The sequence below is a fragment of the Thalassophryne amazonica genome, chromosome 6 (assembly GCF_902500255.1).
Source record: "Thalassophryne amazonica chromosome 6, fThaAma1.1, whole genome shotgun sequence".
Taxonomy (NCBI): domain Eukaryota; kingdom Metazoa; phylum Chordata; class Actinopteri; order Batrachoidiformes; family Batrachoididae; genus Thalassophryne; species Thalassophryne amazonica.
Genome location: NC_047108.1, coordinates 112395268 through 112416387, shown reverse-complemented (window position 1 = coordinate 112416387; position 21120 = coordinate 112395268). Strand labels below are relative to the sequence as shown.

Below are 21120 nucleotides of genomic sequence, written 5' to 3'. Positions count from 1 at the left end.
AATTAGCTAAACTGCAGGATTGTCTTACAGACATAAGGACATGGATGACCTCTAATGTCCTGCTTTTAAACTCAGATAAAACTGAAGTTATTGTACTTAGCCCCACAAATCTTAGAAACATGGTGTCTAACCAGATCCTTACTCTGGATGGCATTACCCTGACCTCTAGTAATACTGTGAGAAATCTTGGAGTCATTTTTGATCAGGATATGTCATTCAAAGCGCATATTAAACAAATATGTAAGACTGCTTTTTTGTATTTACGCAATATCTCTAAAATTAGAAAGGTCTTGTCTCAGAGTGATGCTGAAAAACTAATTAATGCATTTATTTCCTCTAGGCTGGACTATTGTAATTCATTATTATCAGGTTGTCCTAAAAGTTCCCTAAAAAGCCTTCAGTTAATTCAAAATGCTGCAGCTAGAGTACTGACGGGGACTAGAAGGAGAGAGCATATCTCACCCATATTGGCCTCTCTTCATTGGCTTCCTGTTAATTCTAGAATAGAATTTAAAATTCTTCTTCTTACTTATAAGGTTTTGAATAGTCAGGTCCCTTCTTATCTTAGGGACCTCATAGTACCATATCACCCCAATAGAGCGCTTCGCTCTCAGACTGCAGGCTTACTTGTAGTTCCGTAGGGTTTGTTAGAGTAGGCTTGGAGGCAGAGCCTTCAGCTTTCAGGCTCCTCTCCTGTGGAACCAGCTCCCAATTTGGATCAGGGAGACAGACACCCTCTCTACTTTTAAGATTAGGCTTAAAACATTCCTTTTTGCTAAAGCTTATAGTTAGGGCTGGATCAGGTGACCCTGAACCATCCCTTAGTTATGCTGCTATAGACTTAGACTGCTGGGGGGTTCCCATAATGCATTAAGTGTTTCTTTCTCTTTTTGCTCTGTATGCACCACTCTGCATTTAATCATTAGTGATTGATCTCTGCTCCCCTCCACAGCATGTCTTTTTCCCGGTTCTCTCCCTCAGCCCCAACCAGTCCCAGCAGAAGACTGCCCCTCCCTGAGCCTGGTTCTGCTGGAGGTTTCTTCCTGTTAAAAGGGAGTTTTTCCTTCCCACTGTTGCCAAGTGCTTGCTCACAGGGGGTCGTTTTGACCGTTGGGGTTTTTCCGTAATTATTGTATGGCTTTGCCTTACAATATAAAGCACCTTGGGGCAACTGTTTGTTGTGATTTGGCGCTATATAAATAAAATTGATTTGATTTGATTTGGCTTCTTCATTTCAGGGAGTTGTGAGGCTGCAAACAAACATAACTTAGATATTACATTTTTAAGTCGAGTATGCTCAAAAAAGCTGTGCAGTTAGTTACTGTCAAGGATTTTATATAGTTCATGCTCATATTATCATTTATTTTCTTTAGTTTATGCTTATATTATTATTATTTATTTTCTTATAGTTTATGCTTATATTATTTTTCCTCTTAGTGAGAAGAGGAGTTTTTAAAAAGAAAGACTTGTCTGCATTCTTCATGATTGAGCAAACTATTTTTCATTTTGCATAAGGGCCTTATCCTGCTTTGATGAGCCACAAGGCTCATGTTGCAGGAATGGAAGGTTTCAGCCGTTACCTTGCTTTGCTACCACCCTCTTGCAGACATGACTCATGTGTAACCTCTCCCGACTGTCCTTGTTTGTTTTTTCTCATGTTGATGAACTAAATAAAAGGCTGGGCCAGAGGAGGGGATTTTGGGAGAGCTTTGGAGCTTAGCACATAAGCTGCTTCTTGTTCTCCTCCTCTGCGCAGAGCAAAAAAAAAAAAAAAAAAAAAAATATATATATATATATATATATATATATATATATATATATATATATTTGTCTCTCTCTGACTGGTTTCTTTACAGTGTTTGTGCCTCTCATTTCTTTAAAAACAGGGTGCAAACCCAACAGTTACCTTGAAGTTTTTAAGATTTCTCAACTTTTTTATTTTTTACTGCAAATTTCAACTTATTTCCACATACAGAGTGTACTGAAATAAAATGTAATTTCTCAAGTTCAAGGTGCTTAACACAGAAATATAGAAATGCAAACAAACAGAAAAGTTTCAACCCCAAATAAGAAAAATGCAAATAAAAAAAAAGTACATTACATGATGTTATACAACCCCAATTCCAATGAAGTTGGGATGTTGTGTAAAATATAAATAAAAACAGAATACAATGATTTGCAAATCCTCTTCAATGTATATTCAGTTGAATACACCACAAAGACAATATATTTAATGTTGAAACTGGTAAACTTTATTGTTTTTGAGCAAATATTTGCTCATTTTGAAATGGATGCCTGCAATACGTTTCAAAAAAGTTGGGACAGTGGTATGTTTAGCACTGTGTTACATCACCTTTCCTTCTAACAACACTCAATAAGTGTTTGGGAACTGAGGACACTAATTGTTGAAGCTTTGTAGGTGGAATTCTTTCCCATTCTTGCTTGATGTACAACTTCAGTTGTTCAACAGTCCGGGTCTCCGTTGTATTTTTCTCTTCATAATGTGCCACACATTTTCAATGGGCGACAGCTCTGGACTGCAGGCAGCGTCTAGTACCCACATTATTTTACTATGAAGCCACGCTGTTGTAACACATGCAGAATGTGGCTTGACATTGTCTTGCTGAAATAAGCAGGGACGTCCCTGAAAAAGACGTTGCTTGGATGGCAGCATGTGTTGCTCCAAATCCTGGATGTCCTTTTCAGCAGTGATGGTGCCATCACAGATGTGTAAGTTGCCCATGTCATGGGCATTAACACACCCTCATAGCATCACAGATGCTGGCTTTTGAACTTTGCGCTGGTAACAATCTGGATGGTCTTTTTCCTCTTTTGTCCAGAGGACACGACATCCATGATTTCCAAAAACAATTTGAAATTTGGACTCATCAGACCACAGTACACTTTTCTACTTTGTGTCTGTCCATTTCAAATGAGCTCGGGCCCAGAGAAGGCAGTGGCTTTTCTGAATGTTGTTGATGTATGGCTTCGCATTGCATGGTAGAGTTTTAACTTGCACTTGTAGATGTGGCGACAAACTGTGTTAACTGACAATGATTTTCTGAAGTGTTCCTGAGCCCACGTGTTAAGATCCTTTACACAGTGATGTCAGTTTTTAATGCAGTGCCATCTGAGGGATTGTAGGTCACAGGCATTCAATGTTGGTTTTCGGCCTTGTCGCTTACGTGTAGAAAGTTCTCCAGATTCTCTGAATTTTCTGATTATATTATGGACAGTAGATGATGGAATCCCTAAATTCCTTGCAATTAAATGTTGAGAAACATTGTTCTTAAACTATTAGACTATTTTATCATGTAGTTGTTCACAAAGTGGTGATCCTCACCCCATTTTTGCTTGTGAATGGCTGAGCCTTTGGGGGATGCTCCATTTATACCCAGTCATGAGTGTCCTTAGTTTCCAAACACTTATTGAGTGTTGTTAGAAGGAAAGGTGATGTAGCACAGTAGTAAACATACCACTGTCCATGTTGCAGGCATCCATTTCAAAATGAGCAAATATTTGCACAAAAACAATAAAGTTTATCAGTTTGAACATTAAATATCTTGTCTTTGTGGTGTATTCAATTCAATATAGGTTGAAGAGGATTTGCAAATCATTGTATTCTGTTTTTATTTACATTTTACACAACGTCCCAACTTCATTGGAATTGGGGTTGTATCTTACATTTACTTTGACTTTTATTTAACTGCAGAGTATGAGCCCAAGACCTTTCATGTTTTGTGTGGCCATCTTCTTTTCATTTGCTAATATTCACCCATTCCTGCATTTACAGCCTTCAGTGCATTTCAAAAAAGTTGGGATGTGCAAATTCAGGCTAGTATAACAATGGCTAATAATTGTCTTGTTTCAAACAGGTGATTGTAAACATGATTTGGTACAAAAGCAGTTATCCACAAAAGGCCAATTCTTTGAGGAGCAATGATGGGCAGAAGATCTCCAGTTTGACAAGAAATGCATGACAAAATTATTGAAATGTTTATTGGAAGGGATTTGCATATTTCTCCCTCTACACTGCATCAGGGAGAATCATTCATCAATAAATTATATATCCATTATTTGAGAAACTATTGTTGAGCACTACAGTGCAGAGTTACAGTAATGCCACTTAATTTATACATTTGTAGAAATAATTATTAAAATCACTCTTCACTCTTGAGTGCTCATTACCAAGAAGGGCACCCCTTCATCACTGTCACAATGGATTACCCTCACTCTGACTCTCTCATTGACTCTCACTCCGACTCTAACTCTCTGACTCTGACCCACTCCGACTCTCACTCTAGCTCTCTCACTTTGACTCACTCTGACTCTCTCACTTTGACTCAGCCAGGGAGGCATTGTGGTTCTGATGTTTCTCCACCTTATGTCACATGATGATTAGAAATAGAATTGTTAATTGATTAACTGATTGTATTGTGCACATGTTGCGGACTCTGCACCACAGCTCCAACTCCCCCAGTGTAGGCATGCTGTTATATCAGCAATCTTTATCTCAGTTTACTGATTTTTCATCATTTTTATTTTGCACTAAAAGTCTCTTTCTGCTGTTTACATGTTGAACATCATTTCAGATGTCTGCTGAAGACTGCAGAGAAATCGTGGCGGCTTGTACTGAGAGAGGCGTGATGCTAATGGTGGGTCACGTCCTCCGATACGATCCTCTCATCCGCAAGATTAAGGTGAACACACGCTATCACATGACCAGTCATGTAAATTGATCAACGTTGCACATGATTTTTGAACATGTGCAACTGTAAGATGTGTAGCTGTTTTGTTGGTGGAGGTTATGTTTTCACCCATTCGTTTGTTTGTTTGTGAACTGTCTGGAACCCACAATTTTTCATGTATTGTTATGAAATTTTTACTGAAGATTCATATCATGATAGGCAAGAACTGATTCAATTTTTAAGGTCAAAGGTCACAGTCAGGAAAAAATTTAGAAAGTTGGAAAAATCCCTATCCTTTAACATTGAACAAATTTTCAAAAATTCAAAACTTTGTCACAAAAGATCAGATATGAATGAATGAATGAATGAATGAATGGTTTATTCAGCATGCATGAACAAAATCTCTCGTTTACAAAACAAGTCAAGAGAAAACAAAAAACATATACAATGTAGAACAAAAGTCAAACAATTTACCAATTTAGTGCAGCTGAAAGGATGTGGGCAGAAGCTTATAAACGCCCACCCCGTACATCAGTTTCTGTGTACAAACAAAAAATAAACACGAAAAACAAATGCCAGTCAGTAATGTAATGCAGTGAAACAAACAAAGTAATACAACTATAAAAGTGTGAAATTTCCCCTTTTTTCTGTTTTTCATACAATATGATCAAAGGACATAATAAGTGCCCGTAGTCTAAGAATCACCCTTTGGTAAAGGGTGTTAGAGTGTGGAATGATTGTTTAGATCACAACAAACAGTTGCCCCAAGGCGCTTTATATTGTAAGGCAATGGTGTGGTGGAAATTACACTCAATAAAAATATAAACGCAACACTTTTGGTTTTGCTCTCATTTTGTATGAGATGAACTCAAAGATCTAAAACTTTTTCCACATACACAATATCATCATTTCCCTCAAATATTGTTCACAAACCAGTCTAAATCTGTGATAGTGAGCACTTCTCATTTGCTGAGATAATCCATCCCACCTCACAGGTGTGCCATATCAAGATGCTGATTAGACACCATGATTAGTGCACAGGTGTGCCTTAGACTGCCCACAATAAAAGGCCACTCTGAAAGGTGCAGTTTTATCACACAGCACAATGCCACAGATGTCGCAAGATTTGAGGGAGCGTGCAATTGGCATGCTGACAGCAGGAATGTCAACCAGAGCTGTTGCTTGTGTATTGAATGTTCATTTCTCTACCATAAGCCATCTCCAAAGGCGTTTCAGAGAATTTGGCAGTACATCCAACCAGCCTCACAACCGCAGACCACGTGTAACCACACCAGCCCAGGACCTCCACATCCAGCATGTTCAAATCAAATCAAATCAGTTTTATTTATATAGCGCCAAACCACAACAAACAGTTGCCCCAAGGCGCTTTATATTGTAAGGCAAAGCCATACAATAATTACGGAAAAACCCCAACGGTCAAAACGACCCCCTGTGAGCAAGCACTTGGCAACAGTGGGAAGGAAAAACTCCCTTTTAACAGGAAGAAACCTCCAGCAGAACCAGGCTCAGGGAGGGGCAGTCTTCTGCTGGGACTAGTTAGGGCTGAGGGAGAGAACCGGGAAAAAGACATGCTGTGGAGGGGAGCAGAGATCAATCACTAATGATTAAATGCAGAGTGGTGCATACAGAGCAAAAAGAGAAAGAAACACTCAATGCATTATGGGAACCCCCCAGCAGTCTAAGTCTATAGCAGCATAACTAAGGGATGGTTCAGGGTCACCCGATCCAGCCCTAACTATAAGCTTTAGCAAAAAGGAAAGTTTTAAGCCTAATCTTAAAAGTAGAGAGGGTGTCTGTCTCCCTGATCCGAATTGGGAGCTGGTTCCACAGGAGAGGAGCCTGAAAGCTGAAGGCTCTGCCTCCCATTCTACTCTTACAAACCCTAGGAACTACAAGTAAGCCTGCAGTCTGAGAGCGAAGCGCTCTATTGGGGTGATATGGTACTATGAGGTCCCTAAGATAAGAAGTGACCTGACTATTCAAAAACTTATAAGTAAGAAGAAGAATTTTAAATTCTATTCTAGAATTAACAGGAAGCCAATGAAGAGAGGCCAATATGGGTGAGATATGCTCTCTCCTTCTAGTCCCCGTCAGTACTCTAGCTGCAGCATTTTGAATTAACTGAAGGCTTTTCAGGGAACTTTTAGGACAACGTGATAATAATGAATGTTCACCTCCAAGATCGTCTGAGACCAGCCACTCGGACAGCTGCTGAAACAATCGGTTTGCATAACCAAAGAATTTCTGCACAAACTGTCAGAAACCATCTCAGGGAAGCTCATCTGCATGCTCGTTGTCCTCATCGGGGTCTCGACCTGACTCCAGTTCATCGTCGTAACCGACTTGAGTGGGCAAATGCTCACATTCGCTGGTGTTTGGCACGTTGGAGAGGTGTTCTCTTCACGGATGAATCCCGGTTCACAATGTTCAGGGCAGATGGCAGACAGCATGTGTGGCGTCGTGTGGGTGAGCGGTTTTCTGATGTCAATGTTGTGGATCGAGTGGCCCATGGTGGCGGTGGGGTTATGGTATGGGCACGCATCTGTTATGGACGAAGAACACAGGTGCATTTTATTGATGGCATTTTGAATGCACAGAGATACCGTGACGAGATCCTGAGGCCCATTGTTGTGCCATACATCCAAGAACATCACCTCATGTTGCAGCAGGATAATGCACGGCCCCATGTTGCAAGGATCTGTACACAATTCTTGGAAGCTGAAAATGTCCCAGTTCTTGCATGGCCGGCATACTCACCGGACATGTCACCCACTGAGCATGTTTGGGATGCTCTGGACCGGCGTATACGACAGCGTGTACCAGTTCCTGCCAATATCCAGCAACTTCGCACAGCCATTGAAGAGGAGTGGACCAACATTCCACAGGCCACAATTGACAACCTGATCAACTCTATGCGAAGGAGATATGTTGCACTGCATGAGGCAAATGGTGGTCACACCAGATACTGACTGGTATCCCCCCCAATAAAACAAAACTGCACCTTTCAGAGTGGCCTTTTATTGTGGACAGTCTAAGGCACACCTGTGCACTAATCATGGTGTCTAATCAGCATCTTGAGAGATTGGCCTATAATTTGAAAAAATGTGATCACCAGATTTAAACAATGGTATCACCTTAGCAGTCTTCATTTTGGAGGGAAATTTCCCAGTCATGAGTGACAGATGACAAATATATGTTAAAGGTTTGATAATACAGTCACTAATGTTCTTAATCAAAACCATATCAAGGCTATCTATCAGTGGATTTTTTTTCCTTTAATTTTGTGAGCTATATTAAAAAATTATTTTTCATCCCTTTCTCTAATAAACATTGAATCCTGAATTTTATTCATTAATTTACAGTTGTCCATAGAACACTTTGTCATAGTTACAATTGAGTTTGATAAATTTTTACCAACATTAACAAAATAATCATTAAAATAATCAGCAATAATTTTATTTCCTTTTACAGTTTTATCAGAGTCTATATAAAAGTAAGATGGATCATCTTTAACAACTTTTTTCTTTTTAATGATTTTGCTTAAGAGCTTCCAGGTTCCCCTAATGTTAGTTTTATTTTTCTCTAACAAATCGCAGTAATACTGCTTCTTACACAATCGCATAATGTTTGTTAATTTTTTTTATATGTCTTATATTTTCTATCGGCTTCATTAGTTCTAAATTTTAAAAACTGCTTATACAATAATTTTTTCTTTTTACATGCATTCAGGAGTCCCTTTGTTACCCAAGGTTTATCAGTCCTTTGTGTATCTCCGGTTTTTGGCACCCACGGACAATGTTTATCATACAAATTAGATACAATAGAAAGAAATGATTCATATGATTCATCAACATCATCACAATAAATTTCACACCAATTCTGGTGCAATAAATCCCTTCTGAGGTTCTCAATATTAACATTGGTTATTTTCCTAATTAAATGTATAGTTTCTGTTTGGCGCACACCGTCCACTGATGATTGAAAAGCTACAAAAACTGGCAAGTGATCACTGACATCGGAAATAAGTATTCCACCTGTTATATTCCCTACAATGGCATTTGTTAATATGTTGTCAGTGAGTGTTGATGTGTTCATAGTTATCCTGGTTGGATATGTTTTCACAGGATATAGACCCATACAAAACATAGAGTTTATAAATTCAGTTATTTGTAATTGACCATAAGGGTTTCCACAGACAAACAAAAGCTTGTTATTATTAATTGTGTTGTACATGTCAGTCAGTCTATCCACAAAAGTATTGATATCTGATCCTGGAGTTCTATAAATGCAGCTTATAATTATATATATATATATATATATATATATATATATATATATATATATATATATATATATATATATATATTTATTTATTTATTTATTTTTACATTTAATTTCAACTGTAACACATTCCATGATATTTTCCAAGGAAAATGACATACTATGTATAATTTCACATTGGTGATTAGAACTTACATAAAGTGCCACACCACCACCTTGTTCATTCTTCCTGTTTATTGCAAAAAAGTCATATCCCTCATACTTCTCTCATTTCTCTCATACTTGGGAGTGTTATGTAGGATGGTATCCTTTATCAGCTGACAAAGTATGATCTGGATCTGATCCAGATTACAGATTTTGTAGTCATTTAAATTTAACATTGAAAACCCAATTTAATGTATACTCAACAAAAATATAAACGCAACACTTTTGGTTTTGCTCCCATTTTGTATGAGATGAACTCAAAGATCTAAAACTTTTTCCACATACACAATATCACCATTTCCCTCAAATATTGTTCACAAACCAGTCGAAATCTGTGATAGTGAGCACTTCTCCTTTGCTGAGATAATCCATCCCACCTCACAGGTGTGCCATACGAAGATGCTGATTAGACACCATGATTAGTGCACAGGTGTGCCTTAGACTGCCCACAATAAAAGGCCACTCTGAAAGGTGCAGTTTTGTTTTACTGGGGGGGGATACCAGTCAGTATCTGGTGGGACCACCATTTGCCTCATGCAGTGCAACACATCTCCTTCGCATCATCCGTGAAGAGAACACCTCTCCAACGTGCCAAACGCCAGCAAATGTGAGCATTTGCCCACTCAAGTCGGTTACGACGACAAACTGGAGTCAGGTCGAGACCCCGATGAGGACGACGAGCATGCAGATGAGCTTCCCTGAGATGGTTTCTGACAGTTTGTGCAGAAATTCTTTGGTTATGCAAACCGATTGTTCCAGCAGCTGTCCGAGTGGCTGGTCTCAGACGATCTTGGAGGTGAACATGCTGGATGTGGAGGTCCTGGGCTGGTGTGGTTACACATGGTCTGCAGTTGTGAGGCTGAATGGATGTACTGCCAAATTCTCTGAAACGCCTTTGGAGACGGCTTATGGTAGAGAACTGAACATTCAATACACGAGCAACAGCTCTGGTTGACATTCCTGCTGTCAGCATGCCAATTGCACGCCCCCTCAAATCTTGCGACATCTGTGGCATTGTGCTGTGTGATAAAACTGCACCTTTCAGAGTGGCCTTTTATTGTGGGCAGTCTAAGGCACACCTGTGCACTAATCATGGTGTCTAATCAGCATCTTCGTATGGCACACCTGTGAGGTGGGATGGATTATCTCAGCAAAGGAGAAGTGCTCACTATCACAGATTTAAACTGGTTTGTGAACAATATTTGAGGGAAATGGTGATATTGTGTATGTGGAAAAAGTTTTAGATCTTTGAGTTCATCTCATACAAAATGGGAGCAAAACCAAAAGTGTTGCGTTTATATTTTTGTTGAGTGTATATCTTACATTATATCTTAATCAAACATGTCCCAGTCACCAGTGTTGTATAAAGTACTGGAAAATCACACTTAAGTAAAAGTACAGATACCCATTAAAAAAAATTACTTTGGTAGAAGTTCAAGTAACCGACTGAAATGCTACTCAAGTAAAATTATCTAGTATTTATTGTACTTAAGTATGACAAGTAATGTACAACTAAATGTACTCAAGTATTGAAAGTAAAAGTACAAGTAAATGTTAATAATCAAAAATGGACTGATTTATTTTTTTTTAAGTTTATCTAGGCTTGTAAATGACTGGTAGTATTAGTCAAAATACTGAAAATTGTGCACATCACACAAAAACACTTCAGAAACAAGGTTTCAAATCCTAAACGAGAGTAGGCTACTCACTAGGTGTTCACAGGAAACAGTTATTTATTTCTATATGTATTTATTTATTTTCATTGTTACATGGTTTTATCTTTTCTGTTGTGTTTTGTTTCATTAGGTTCTTTTTGTCTCTTTCTCTAAAATTGTATTGTAACATTATTAGTCTATTATTATTGACTATTATTGTCTATTATGTAGACTATTATTGTTGTTGCTATATGAATAAAAATAAAAAAATAAAAATTTTTACGACAACGAACACAAATCAACACAAATGTGCTGATGCGAACAGCTTAATGCTACCTTTAACATTGAAAACGCCATAGACATGCTAACGCGTTAGCATTGGCCCAGTTTTTAAGTTATAAAATACATCTATCAACTGTTTCAGAAGACCATAACAGGTCGATTTAACATAAAAATATTAAATATTATTCATAGACATATGCTCTTCAGGGTTTTAGTGGGGAAAAAATTAGGATAAAGCAAAATAAAATCCACGAATCGTAGATCAAAGCACTGCTTCGGCCTGCGAATCACTGCTTCGATTGGTTCAAGGTTCAAAGCAAAGCCGCGCTGCAGAAAAGTTGATTACAGACCCGCTGCAGGTCTGTAATCAATGCAGAGAAATGATCATTTTCCTGACAAACACCCCCCAAGTGCACAATTGCAAATAAAGCCTACCGGACATGCCTCATGACAAATCGGCCTGACTTCGTTGCAGTCACTAGTAATCAGTGGTGTCTCTGGGTGAAAACACGACTTTTTTTGTGTGCGCGTGTGTTTGTGTTTTTTTTTTTTTTGTAACGAGTAACAGCATGGCGCATAGAAAATGTATCGGAGTAGAAGTATGCAATTAAGGTCGGAAATGTAGTGAAGTAAAAGTGAAAGTAAGCTGAATTAAAAACACTCAAGTAACGTACAAAATCTCCCAAAACATACTTAAGTGCAGTAGTGAAGTATTTTTACTTCGTTACTATACAACACTGCCAGTCACTCTCATATTTGAAAGTGAGGTGCAGACTGGCACTCACTGTCACCTGACAAAGTTTGATCCAGATCTGATCCAGATTGTGGATTTTGTGGACATTTGAATTTAATATTGAAAAGCCAATGTGATGTACATTTTGCATTATATCACAATCAAAAGGGCCTCAAAGTGCCTTCTATTTTAGGCTATGAAAAGTCACTTCTAACAAGACTTTGAAAATTTCTTCCAAGGTAAAACTTTATGGAATTGGAAACGAGTGTTGGTGGACCTTTGCCCTCTGAATGCGGCGCTCTACAGTAGTTCAAGTTAATGTGATGGCAGATTCCGTTCTGTGTCAAGGAAGAAGATAGATAGATAGATAGATAGATAGATAGATAGATAGATAGATAGATAGATAGATAGATAGATAGATAGATAGATAGATAGATAGATAGAAACTTTGTCATTGCAAATATATACATACATACAGCAAAACCTGTCCTCTGCTTTTAACCATCTTAATTACAGTTAGACACAATCCAACCACTAGGGTGACAATCATCACGGTCATGTTCTTTATATTCAAAGTACGTGTTAGTCGGATTAAATAGTTGTCGATGGGATGTGATCCTGGATTTCTTGGCTCTTCAAGATAGAGGGATCAGTCTTCACCAGGATTTGACAAACCTGCACTGGTTTGATCCTGAGCCACCCTGCAGACACATGGTGTAAATGCAACGTTGTATTTTGGTTGATGTTTCATGTTGGCACAGTGTCGGTCTGTAGACTCCCAGCAGTATCACTATAACGCTGAAGATGACCAAATGCATACATTCAGAGGTGGGACGAAGTCACTGTCAAGTCATTCTCAAGTCATCAATCTGCGAGTCCCAAGTCAAGTCTCATGTCAGCTTGCAAAGACTTGGTGGTCATTATGACTTGAAACTTGACTTGGGACTTGCTGATTCATGACTTGAGAGTGACTTGATGGTAACTTCGTCCCACCTCTGCATACATGTTATCTTGTTATCGAGAGCCAGGGTGCAGCAGTGGTAAGACGTGACCAATGTCTGAGGGTCCAGGGTTCAACTAACATGACCTTAAAGGTGCCTAAACATGACTTTCAAGGTATGAGTGTTATTGGAGTACAATCAAAACCTACTAAATGCTTTCCAGGGAAAGTCCAGCAAATAAATTATTTTCTCTGGTTTTATAAACATTCGAGGTCAACCATAATAACATTGCCAAAATGTCAATTCCTAAGATTGCCACAACCAAAGTACTACAATGGCACAGTGCTGTAGGTGCATAAAAATGTTAACTGGGTGACTATTTTTTCTGAGTTCTTTTAAATGATATATGAAGACTGGAGCCCTGGTGACTGATATTAGCTTGATGAAAAGATGCATGAGTCCTTTCAGTGACTAAAATAGTGAAATATTTCCACATTGTGGCAAGTAATACAATTGCGAAAAAAAAACTTTTTTGTTGTTTTGTAGGAGCTGATAGATGCTGGAGTCATCGGTGATTTGATCCATATTCAGCACCTTGAGCCGGTAAGAAGTCAATAAATCTTTATCAATGCTTTTCAATAACCTATAGTTCACCAAATGACAGTGATTTTATTTTACAGAGCATCTGCAAAGTCTTCACAGTGCTTCACTTTTCCCACATTTTGTTGTTACAGTCTTATTCCAAAATGGATGAAATTCAAAAGTTGTTTTTTTTTTTTTTGCAAACTTATTAAAAATAAAAACCTAAAAAAATCACGTCCATAAGTATTCACAGCCTTTGTTCAATACTTTGTTGATGCACCTTTGGCAGCAATTCCAGCCTCAAGTCTTCTTGAATATGATGCCACAAGCTTGGTGCACCTATCTTTGGGCAGTTTGGTCCTTTCCTCTTTGCAGCACCTCTCAAGCTCTATTAGGTTGGATGGGGAGCGTTGGTGCACAGCCATTTTCAGATCTCTCCAGAGATGTTTAATCGGATTGAGGTCTTGGCTCTGGCTGGCCCACTTAAGGACGTTTACAGAGTTGTCCTGAAGCCACTCCTTTGATATCTTGGTTGTGTGCTTAGGGTCATTGTCCTGCTGAAAATGAACTGTTGCCCCAGTCTGAGGTCAAGAGCGCTTTGGAGTAGGTTTTCATCCAGGATGTCTCTGTACATTGCTGCATTCATCTTTCCCTCAATCCTTTTTGGGGGCTTCATGGCAAAAAAAAAACAAAAAAAAAAAAACTGAATACTTACGAGGTCTGTCAATAAAGTATAGGTCCTTTTTATTTTTTTCAAAAACTATATGGATTTCATTCATATGTTTTTACGTCAGACATGCTTGAACCCTCGTGCGCATGCGTGAGTCTTTCCACGCCTGTCGGTGACGTCATTCGCCTGTGAGCACTCCTTGTGGGAGGAGTCGTCCAGCCCCTCGTCAGAATTCCTTTGTCTGAGAAGTTGCTGAGAGACTGGCGCTTTGTTTGATCAAAATTTTTTCTAAACCTGTGAGACACATCGAAGTGGACACGGTTCGAAAAATTAAGCTGGTTTTCAGTGAAAATTTTAACGGCTGATGAGAGATTTTGAGGTGATACTGTCGCTTTAAGGACTTCCCACGGAGCGAGACGTCGTGCAGCGCTCCCAGGCGCCGTCATCAGCCTGTTTCAAGCTGAAAACCTCCACATTTCAGGCTCTATTGATCCAGGACGTCGTGAGAGAACAGAAGTTTCAGAAGAAGTCGGTTTCAGCATTTTATCCGGATATTCCACTGTTAAAGGAGATTTTTTTAATGAAAGACATGCGGGCGGATTGCAGCGTCGGCTCACAGCCGCCGCGACGCTCCACCACAGGAAAAACACCTCTGTTGGAAGCCTTAAGGACAAGTTGGAACATGTCCAGGTGTTAAACAATTTCTCATATACTCACTCCACTGAAAGCCATCAAAAGCCGCCTGGATTTTACAAATGGTTATCAACACGGAGGTGTTTTTCATGTGCCGCCGCACCGCGCCGGCTGCGTCCCGACGCATGGACCCGTCCACACGTCTTTCATAAAAAAAATCTCCTTTAACAGTGGAATATCCGGATAAAATGCTGAAACCGACTTCTTCTGAAACTTCTCTCTTCTCTCACGACATTCTGGATCAATAGAGCCTGAAATGTGGAGGTTTTCAGCTTGAAACAGGCTGACGACGGCGCCTGAGAGCGCTGCACGACGTCTCGCTCCGTGGGAAGTCCTTAAAGCGACAGTATCACCTCAAAATCTCTCATCAGCCATTAAAATTTTCACCGAAAACCAACTTAATTTTTCGAACCGTGTCCACTTCGATGTGTCTCACAGGTTTAGAAAAATTTTGATCAAACAAAGCGCCAGTCTCTCAGCAACTTCTCAGACAAAGGAATTCCGACGAGGGGCTGGACGACTCCTCCCACGAGGAGTGCTCACAGGCAAATGACGTCACCGACAGGCGTGGAAAAACTCATGCATGCGCACGAGGGTTCAAGCATGTCTGACGTAAAAACATATGAATGAAATCCATATAGTTTTTGAAAAAAATAAAAAGGACCTATACTTTATTGACAGCCCTCGTATGTACATGTGATTTTTTTTTTTTTATTTGCAAAAATCTAAAAAAAAAAACTTTTTCACATTGTCATTATGGGGTGTTGTGTCTAGAGTTTTGAGGGGAAAAAAGGAATTTCATCCATTTTGGAATACGACTGTAATATAACACAATGTGGAAAAAGTGAAGTGCTGTGAATACTTTCTGGATGCTCTGTACCGTCAAACAGACAGATTCCTTTTTCAAATAAGTTTCCTTTAATTGTAAAGCACAGTCTCTGTTTTCAAGAATTACGTGTTTAAAGTGAAATTTGCATGTTTAAATTTTGTTGTAAACTTAAGTTGTTTTATGTGGACTTTGGCACAAGTTTAATTTTAATTTCACAGTATTTTATGAACAAAATGTGCATCAGTCTAACTTAATTCATATGGAGAGTTGGCCTTGTGTTTCAGGTTGGATTTTTTCACTTTGCACATTCGTATGTTCGGGGGAACTGGAGGAAGGAAGCAGAGAGTTCTTTTTCTCTTTTGGCCAAGTCGTGCCATGATATCGACCTCATACATCACTGGGCTGGAGCGCGAAGGTAAAGCATCAGTCAGCCTGCAAGAAATGGCATCTGACAGCAAACACTGAATCAAGTTTTGTTTGCTTTTTTCAACATTACAGTCAATATAAGTAATTAAAAGTTGAAGAAACAGTACAGAAATAAATGGTTTGTGCGTGTGAATGAGAACGTGTGTGTCCATGAGGTGCGGCTGTTTGCTGTCTGATTCATCGCTAACGCTGCTCTTTGTCCCAGCAGGTGTGTCAAAGTGTCTTCATTTGGATCTCTGTGTCATTTTCGAAAAGAAAGCAAAGTATGTTGATCTTACATCAACCACTCGTACGTGCAGTTAGGTGCTGGTTTCTTTTTATTACCTCCGCCAAGGAGGTTATGTTTTCGGTCGGGTTTGTTTGTTTGTCTGTCTGTCAGCAGGATAACTCAGAAAGTTTTGAACAGATTTTGATGAAATTTTGTGGAGTGGTTGGAAATGACAAGCGGAACAAGTGATTAAATTTTAGTGGTGATCCGGATCACGATCCGGATACCGATGCTAACACTGCCATTACCGAAAAATCGTTTTTTATACAATAACTTTTGAACTAATAAAGACATAAAAGTGATTCCAAGTTCTAGTGGTATGTTTTCATGATCAAGGATGTCAAATATAAAGGAAAGAAAAGTGTATGTATCATAGTTTTGGTTGTAACACTGAATTTTTGAATAGATCACTGTGCCGAGGAGGGAATCTCTTTAGGGTCAGTGACCCTATGGCCTTGTTTAGAGAAGTGTTTCATAAATGTTAAAAAATTCATATATTTGCAGTTTAATTGAATAATAAATTGAATTTAGTCTCTTATTTGTTTTTGTCTATAAGCACATGCAATATCAATATCAGTGCTCAGATGACAGTAGCTTCTGGGAAAGGTGCAAGTTGCAATAAACTGTGATGCCAAGCGCTAAGGATACATGCTATCCAGTCACAGCAGATGAAACTTTTTTTTACTACTGAGCAAACATCATTGTTAGACTTTTTTAGGTTCAATGATTCCACGGCATGTAGATGTTATGGCATCAGTGACCCTATGGCTTTGGCAGAGGTTTGCACTCTGAGTGCTTCTAGTTGTTATTATTATTATTATTACTACTACTACAAGTAAGTTGCCCATAAAGGCAACTGACACAACTATTAGCTGAAACCCAAAAACTCAGTTTAAAAAAAAAAAAAGAAGTAGTTTCTAAATGTCAGAAATGGCTGATTGATTTATTTATTTTTGGTATGCAGAGCTTTGACCTCACAGTACTAATATATAGTAACTTTGATTTTGAGAGTTTTACGCTTCATGAGTTTTAAGATGTGAAATCTTGTTGAAGGATGTACTTTCTCCTGATAAGTGCAGCTTACAGTTGTGAATGATGGTGTTAAAGTCGGATGGTGTTTCCACTAACAGCTTGTGGTCCTCTGGTTGTCTCTCAGCCACCAGATGCAGCGGCTCGTTGTCTGGATTGTTCGGTAGAAGCAGACTGTCCTTACTCGGCCTGTAAAATCTACCTGGACAAAGTGAAACTGGTTAGAATTTGGACACATTTTGTTTGTTTGTGCCTGTTAGTGAAGAACATGTTTTACCTGGAAGTATCTTTTTGTGTTTGTCTTAGGGACACGCTGGCTGGCCAGTGTCAGTCATTTGTCCAAACTCCATCCCCGACATCGAGTCAGTGACAGAAGCGCTGAAGACTGGACCATACGGCCGCTGTGTCTACGAGTGTGACAACGATGTCTGTACTAACCAGGTTAGTGGGGCAGACCAGCTCAAATACACAAGGTCTTATTGTACATTTAATGACTGAAGTATGAATGTTTCACCAATTCGTGTGCAGGAACTGCTTTCAGCTGGCGTCTCTCACATGAGACCTTCAACACAAGACAAAATCCTTTTCTACAAATCTGTTGTCATACCAACCCAGCTGTACAGATCCGAGACCTGGACCACCTTCTGCTGTGACCTGAAGACCCTCAGGCGATTCCACCAACGCTGCCTGGGGAGTGTCCTCCACATCAGGTGAGAAGACGCCCATACCAACATCAGCATCCTGACTGAAGCCAGACTCCAGAGCCTCAAGTGCGTCGTCATCAAGAACCAGCTTCAGTGGGCAGGTCACGTCGTTAGGATGGACGACAGCTGATGTCCAAGGCAGATCTTCTACTCCCAGCTGAGCGAAGGAAAACGGTCCAGACTAGGGCAGAAGAAACACGACAAGAACCTCCTGAAGGACATCCTCAAGAGCTGCTCCAATGACTTGAAGACCTGTGGAGATCCAGCAACGGACTGAGCCAGCTGGAGAACAACGATCCACACAGCAGTGGAAGTCAAACAATACAGAGGAGAAATAGGAAGGAGACAGAGCAAGATCCTGACCGGCAGAAGCGCCAGGCCTGTTCAGTCATTTCCACGTCCACCATCCTGTCCAGGAATCGATCAAGAAATCATCTTCCTCGTCACCGTTTTTGATTTTGTCAGCCATGTTTTTGGACACTTTTGGCAGCAGATTGCTTCTTGTGTTTTCGGACTTTGATCTTCCCGGTTCCCCTCGCGGACACTGTCGCCGTTATCAGACTGATCTCCTGTGTAGTGACCTCTGACCTGTTCCTGATTAGGCCATAAGTCAGACTGATCTCCTGTGCAGTGACCTCTGATCTGTCCCTGATACTCCTGTCTGGTTATCTGTGTTGGGGTCTAAACCCTCCTCTGTCTGTGATAATTTGGTTCACATTTTGAGTTGATGTTTTGTTACATGGTTGGTTCATCACCACAAATATAACCGTTAACACGTTAGTTCTTTTAAAACACTGTATCAGTTTATCAGCAGGTACTGAAGGTTGTAGTATCATGCCCACATGTAATGATCCCTCAATGACGTGTGCGTGTCGTCCCTGTGTTTGTTCAGGTTGTAAACATGGAGTTTGAAGGAGGTCTGACTGCAGCATTCACCATGATGGCGTTCACCAGAAAGCTGTGCATGCGACAGACGACCATTTATGGTACCAAGGTGGGACTCGACAGAACCAGAACAGCAATAAAGCAAAATAAAATCAGATTTTTTGAAAATTCCTTTATTGTATTTTAAATGGTGTCTGCACAAAATGCAGAGTTTTAAGACATTGGTTCGGCTTCAAACTGAAACCAGGAATCCTGGTTCCTGCACATTTGTTTTACATTTTATACACAAACCCAGTGATTCCCAAAGTGTGGGCCATGAAGGTGCTGCAGGTGGATCGTGGGAGGACATTAAAAAAAATCTTTGATTTTCAGTTTTAAACTAAAGTTTACAATTGCCTTAAAAATGTATTATTTTTTTATTTTTCAAATGTAATAACACAGTTTATTGCTATATATATATATATATATATATGTATGTATGTGTACACACAAGGTCTGTTAGAAAAGTATCCGACCTTTTTTTTTTTTTTTTTTTTTTTGCAAAAACCTGATGGATTTGAATCACGTGTGCTTGCATGAGCCAACCTTGAACCTTCGTGCGCATGCATGAATTTTTTCACGCCTGTCGATTGCGTCAGTTGCTGGCAAGCAGCATTTGTGTGAGGTTGTGTGTAGTGCTCTCCGCGGATTTTCATTGCAAGGAAAATGGCGGAACGACTGGAGCAGCACTACTGCATCAGATTTTGCCAGAAACTGGGTGACAGCCAGGTGGAAACCATTCGGAAGATTCAGACGGCTTTCTGTGGCTTTTCAGTCGTGTGACTATCTGAGAAATTGTGGAAGAGGTGGGCATCATTTTTCGGAGTCCAGCATGTCCTGTGACACTTCAACACCAAGGTGCTTTTGCTCCGCCGTCAGCAGCTTCGGCACGAATTTCACTACCACTCATTTCATGGCCAAATCTTCTGTCACAGTGAAATGTGCCAAAAAAGTGCTGATGTCCACCACTAACGCAATTTCTCGGATAGTAACACGAAGGTCCCGCATCACCACAGTGTTCACGTTGGAAATGATCTGGTCATTTCAGCATGTTGATGGCCGACCAGAGCGTGGCTCGCTCTCCACCGTTGTGCAGACGTCTTTAAACCAGTTGTACCAACCTTAATCTGTGTGATGCCCATAGGATCCTCACCGAAAGCCGTCTGAATCTTCTGAATGACTTCCACCTGGCTGTCGCCCAGTTTCTGGCAAAATTTGATGCAGTAGCGCTGCTCCAGTCGTTCCGCCATTTTCCTTGCAATGAAAATCCGTCGAGACCACTACACACGACCTCACATAAATGCTACTTGCCAGCAAATGACGCAATCGACAGTCGTGAAAAAATTCACCACCTATCACGGATTACAGAGACAGCTGCTATTACTAGTAGTACTACTACTAAAGTTCTCAATAGCTGATGTCACTCCCCATGTGTCAAAGTGTATGTGTGCCACGTTTGGCACAATGAAAATTGTGATGAGTGGTTTCGTTGGGTCCCAGATGACTTTTGGTGTTCCTAAATTTGGGAATGGCTGCACTAACTAATGAACTATAATTTTGTTTGCTTGCTTATATCATTCATCAGTTAATGATTTTACAGGGATATAAACTCAAATCATATGTGATGCAACATGTACGTGACTAAGAAACAAATTTTAGCAGGGTTCCTGAGGATCCTTCAAAATTCTTAAAAGGCATTGAATTTGAAAAATAAAGCCTAAATTGGTATTTAAATGTCTTCAGAATGCCAAACTGTGGAAAGTAGGATTTTATTCAGGTTTTCTTCTGACATTGCAATTTAAAATATCAAAATAAGTGACAGTATCTGTTTTTTTTTTTTTAATAGTTCAGTGAAGTGTCTCGTAATGCAACAAAAAGTGAGTTGGCAAACTCAACAGATGCTTGCTGCTGGCACGCTCAGAGCAAAACTTAATGCTGTCTGGCATGAATAATATCATACCATGTCAATTTTATTAATAAAGCCCCTTAAATAGCCAGCACTGACACAGGGTGCTATACACTACAAACATAATAAAAGTTAAAACACAATAAAATAATAAAAATAAAAATAACTAAATGCAATAAAAAATATTAAACTAAGCCTCATTGGTATCAAGAGAAAACAAAAAAGATACGTTTTTAAACAAACTTTAAAAATGACCAATAAGGGTGCCTCCCGAACACCCAGAG

General features: G+C 39.6%; 1 protein-coding gene across 3 annotated transcripts in view; it reads left to right on the top strand.

The window, feature by feature from the left end:
- The window catches only part of LOC117512927, a 60085-nt gene that overhangs the window by 18001 nt on the left and 20964 nt on the right, over positions 1–21120 (top strand). For 2 of the 3 annotated variants that reach the window (XM_034173155.1, XM_034173154.1), the window contains exons 7-13: positions 4593–4700; positions 13352–13408; positions 15864–15994; positions 16214–16268; positions 17430–17522; positions 17609–17743; positions 18899–19000. In XM_034173155.1, the coding sequence (XP_034029046.1) occupies positions 4593–4700; positions 13352–13408; positions 15864–15994; positions 16214–16268; positions 17430–17522; positions 17609–17743; positions 18899–19000 (681 nt within the window). Of the gene's footprint in view, positions 1–4592; positions 4701–13351; positions 13409–15863; positions 15995–16213; positions 16269–17429; positions 17523–17608; positions 17744–17830; positions 18013–18898; positions 19001–21120 lie in introns of those variants that run through there. The other variant, XM_034173156.1, reaches the window with a different exon arrangement.